At 53.0% G+C, this 4,218-nt stretch overlaps 1 protein-coding gene across 1 annotated transcript; it reads right to left on the bottom strand.

Annotated features, from left to right (window-relative positions):
• Positions 1-231: 231 nt before the first annotated feature.
• LOC105310500 (DCC-interacting protein 13-beta-like) lies at positions 232-3,833 on the bottom strand. The gene is made up of 5 exons (XM_011386675.2): positions 3,631-3,833; positions 2,024-2,212; positions 598-640; positions 447-503; positions 232-344 (listed from the first exon to the last, which is right to left on the bottom strand). The coding sequence occupies exons 1-5, from the start codon at positions 3,753-3,755 to the stop codon at positions 252-254; spliced, it is 507 nt and encodes a 168-aa protein (XP_011384977.2). The 5' UTR covers positions 3,756-3,833; the 3' UTR covers positions 232-251.
• Between the last annotated feature and the right edge of the window lie 385 nt (positions 3,834-4,218).

Genomic DNA, 4,218 nt, shown 5'->3' with positions numbered 1-4,218 from the left:
GCCCTGTTTGCTCGGGGGCTGCAGCACACCACAGTGTGGACGTTGAGATCAGACAGGTGTGAATCAGGCTCTGCCCCTCACCTGCGGTGTGAACCTGGGAAAATATTTAACCTTTCGTGGCTGGATTTACTGCTTCCGTAGAATAGGGCTGAATACCACCTTGGGTGTGGTTTGTGAGGATGAAATAACTTGTGCAAAATTCCTGATACGTAGTTTGGCTCCACAAAAGCTACTTTTCTTTTGTCCTTCAGTTACCTGGGGCACGAGCTTTCTTGTTTTTTTCCAAAACTTGTAATGGGAGTCACTGCTTGGAGAGCCGTCTGATTCAACTTGATGGCGACCGCCTAAAAATCCACAGGAAGACACGCTCAGTCTCAGGAGGTGGACATTGCCCTCAGACTGAGGGAAGGGCTGAGGTGCAGAGGGGGCCGGGCGCTGCTCGTTACCTCGGGGTTGTCGGTCAGGTAGATCTGTCTGGAGATGTTGTTTATTGCACATATCCACTGTAGAGAACATTAAAAAAAAACAAAAAAAAAACACTAAATCTCAGAGTCACCCACTGTGCTGGCAAGGAAGTGAAACAAACAAAATCTTTACCTCTTCATTCTCCTTTCTGCTTTCTGCCTGGAGGATTATTCCCCTGAAATAAAAGTGCACCTCGGTGACTGAGGATCATTCTACGTAAACTGAACTGAGCTGGGGTCCTGACGGGAAAGGGCCCGGATGGGAAGGAAAGAAAAGGGGTCTGGTTCTGCCGCTCACTCACTGTGAGACCTTGGACAAACGCTTCCTTTCCCTGGGCCTCCGCTTTATCGTCTATAAAATGAGCAGGCTGGGTTCAGACCTGCTAGCCCAAGTCTGCGATTCTTAAAGTGCTGACCACCTTGTTGGCCCCTCTTAGATGATCCAAGGCAACCAGGACTCCGGCCCAGCTGCCCCTCCCAGCAACAGCAAAGAAGGAATTAGCAGCCAACCCACTCCTTCCCAAGAACTGGCAAATCTGCAGATGGAGGGCAGGGATACATACAAATAATACTGCCCGGCCCTTGGGAAGGCTTAACTCTTTACAGGGACTCCACGTCTGCTAGTTCCTTTGTTCCTCATCTCATCTGTGGGAGGCGGGGAACGTGGATCTTATCCCTATTTCACACCTGAGGAAACCGAGGCCCAGCTGAGTTAAGTGACTGCCTGGGACCACGACTAGAATCCTGGCATCTTCAGTCCCAGGTCACTTCCCATCGCTGGGGGAAGAAGGATGATGTCTAAAACTGCCGGTTGGTCCCGCAGCACCACGCCAGCACCGCCCCCACGCCTCCCGAACATGCTGCTGTTCAAATAAAGTGCCAACTGAGGACCCCAACGGAGAAAGCAAATGCAAGTAAATGGTCTGACTGAAGGAGGGGGCCACTGCTGTCCCCCTGGGCACGTGAGGTCCGGAGCACCTCAGGGCTCTGAGCTCCCTGGAGCACAGTCTGAAACCGCTGCTCTAAGTGAGGAGTTCCGCTGGGATGGGAACCACTGTCAACGACTACAGAGCTGCCATCGGGGCCCCCGAGGGATGGGGAAGCATGTTAAGGAATGACACTGCTGCGGCCGAATGCACTGTGTGCATGGTCCATTTAGGCTAGAAAAACGGACACCAGCGGGTCCTCCTTAATGCACTCTCCTCCCCATCCCTGCCCACCACGCAAACCCAAGTGCTTGTCTGGGGACAGGCGAGGGGCGGCCGCAGCTTTCTCTGAGAACCTGTGCTGACAGACGGCCACCACTGTCGCTATCTCATACCCAGGTCATCTTTAAGCCACATGGCAAATCCTCACTGGGCCTCCTCCAAGGGCCGGACCCCACATCGGTCACCTGTGCTGGCTTACAGAGAACACAAAAGCCTCCTCCCCAAAGGCCAACGCTACCCAGAATGGGCCACTGCCACGGAGGGCGGGCACGCAGGCGTGAGCGAGGAGGCCCCCGGCAGGGCTGAGCCGCTGCACCTGTTCTCCTCCCGATGTAAATCCACGTGACGTACGATTTTCCGTTGGGGGTGGTGATCTGGAAGCAGTATCGTCGGTCTTCACAGTCCACGGCCATCACGGAGCAGTTGTCCAGGTCCTGGATCAAACCTCCAGCCACGGCTCCCCTGGGCTGACACATGAGATTCCCGCCTTGGGTGAAGAAGTAAAGTCTCTCCCAGGTGGTGGTGACCAGCCCTGTTTTACTGTAAGAATTGTGTTCGAAAAAACCCATTAGTACCAGGAAGGCCGCGTGGCACCCCAGTTCTGCCTCCTTAGGGGTATCAGTGACGTTTTAGAGACACTATGTTTATACTAAAGCAAAACTGCTTTGAAAAGAAATCAAGAGCGAAGGGGGCAGAAGAGGTATGATTCAGCTTGAAGCATCTGGGAGGGTATGGCCCGTGCTTGTGGGGGTGTTGGTCCCCAGGGGACCAACTCCAGATGGGGGTGGGAGATGCCTACCCCCACAGCAGGCAGACTCTGGCCTCTGAACCTCGTATCTGAAAAGAGAACTAGTCCATCACCAACGGAACTGAAAACCTGGGAGATCATTTCTCTAAGACATGGAGCCGAAGTGCTCTTGCTCTAGCTAGTGTCGCCAGGGTCGTCAGCCTATGGCACAAACCCCAAATCCTGGGGCTTTTACCAGGTTGGGTTTTGCTCCATCTGGATGTTATTGTTTTGTGGGCTGTTTATAAGAGTTTGAAAATCTAGTTCCTGGCAAATAACACTAGAACCTTGTGGAGTTTTCTATCTGTACAGAACTAAGGGAGACATCTGGCTTGTGATCACCAAGCTTACAGACCTCTGGGGAGCACTCCCCCAGCAAGAAAACAGCTGGCTGTTCCTCTCCGCAGACCCTCGGCTTGGGAGAGATCAAACACGTTTACCCAATTCAGTTTTTACTGAGTAGTGACCATGTGCGAGGCAATAGGTGTCCCACCTCAATAATTATAATTTCCAAAAAGGGTAGCAGCTATCATCTGAATACCCACTACCTACCAGGAATTACCTCATTCCATCCCTTTACGAAGCAGATGCAATTATCAGCTGTTTTACAGATGGCGTGATCGAGGCCCAGCCCAGCCACGGAGTCTGACTGACACCAACCAACTCAGTCTTCCTACACCTGACGACAGCCTCCCTCTGCTTTTAGACACAGTCACACCTGATCATCTCTTTAATTAAAGTGGATGTTTAAAGACTCGCGTGTTAAATACGGGATTCCACCTCTCGATGACTGAAAGCTTCTTGGCCCTCAGCCTCTGTCTGGGTGGTGGGTCTCCAGCACACGCTGTCAGCTGTCAGGGGCCCAGGTGGGATAACTCTCAATAGTCCAGGATGATGACAGTTAAGAGTGGCCTACGTACAAATGGCCACGGTGACCAGGGGCAGGGTAGCCTATGCTGTCCTGGAGTTTACACACAGTTCTCACATGCCTGTCCCTCAGTGCGGTCTGAGACCTGGGCTGAGGCTTCCTGGGGCCCAGGTGGGAGGGGAGCTGTGGTGGGAGTTCTTCCCGATCTCACCCACCCCCACCCTTTAATGGGGCACTTAGATGCTCTTCGGTCGCTCCCAGGGAAAACATGTGAGAAAGAGAGGCGGATGATGGCATTCTCACGTTCTAAGATTAAGGTAACCAGCCTTCTGGACGAGGCTCCTGTTACTCTGCGGTGTGGCCACATCGAAGTCTGGAGTGTAAACAGATTCATCGACAGACAGCAGCTCTTGCTGGGACACCCGCATCGCGTCCGCTTCGGCTTCCAGTTCCACCTGAATGCTTAAGACAGAAGGGGCCAGGTCAGCCCCCGTCACCGGCCAACCCTGCAGGCTGAGCAGCAGATGGCAGAGCTGTCCCCCAGGGCTTCCTGCCTTGCAAAGGGAGCCGCAGCTCTCCACCCTGACTTAGGTCCCACCCTGACTTAGGTCCCGGAAGCTGGAGATCCCAGGACTCAAGTCACATTACTGTATGTGTTTACATGACATGCTGCTGTTTTAAAACAGAACATACGGAACAGTTTCTCTGCTGACAAAGTCCTATCCATGCTCAGAACCGTGGATGCAAATTTTAGGAGAAATTTGTATCAGCACATTTCTTAGTGGCCACATGCGCAGGTAGTCTGTAAAAGTGCCAAAAAAGAGAGAAGGAAACAGCGATCATCCCTGTTCCACTGTCCCCTCCCGCCACCACCACCTCGGTTTAGGCAGC

Source organism: Pteropus vampyrus, unplaced genomic scaffold (assembly GCF_000151845.1).
Source record: "Pteropus vampyrus isolate Shadow unplaced genomic scaffold, Pvam_2.0 Scaffold4813, whole genome shotgun sequence".
NCBI classification, from domain to species: Eukaryota; Metazoa; Chordata; class Mammalia; order Chiroptera; family Pteropodidae; genus Pteropus; species Pteropus vampyrus.
The sequence above is the reverse complement of the archived record's forward strand: the minus strand, read 5'-3'. Positions and strand labels throughout refer to the sequence as shown.

Bases quoted from the DNA above. Each gene is read 5' to 3' on its own strand.
- LOC105310500 (XM_011386675.2), bottom strand. From the start codon at position 3,755: ATGCGGGTGTCCCAGCAAGAGCTGCTGTCTGTCGATGAATCTGTTTAC. The intron at 2,213-3,630 runs GTGAGAATGCCA...CAATTCTTACAG, and splicing joins GGTTACCTTAATCTTAGAAC to TAAAACAGGGCTGGTCACCA. The intron at 504-597 runs GTAAAGATTTTG...TGTTCTCTACAG, and splicing joins GCAGAAAGGAGAATGAAGAG to TGGATATGTGCAATAAACAA.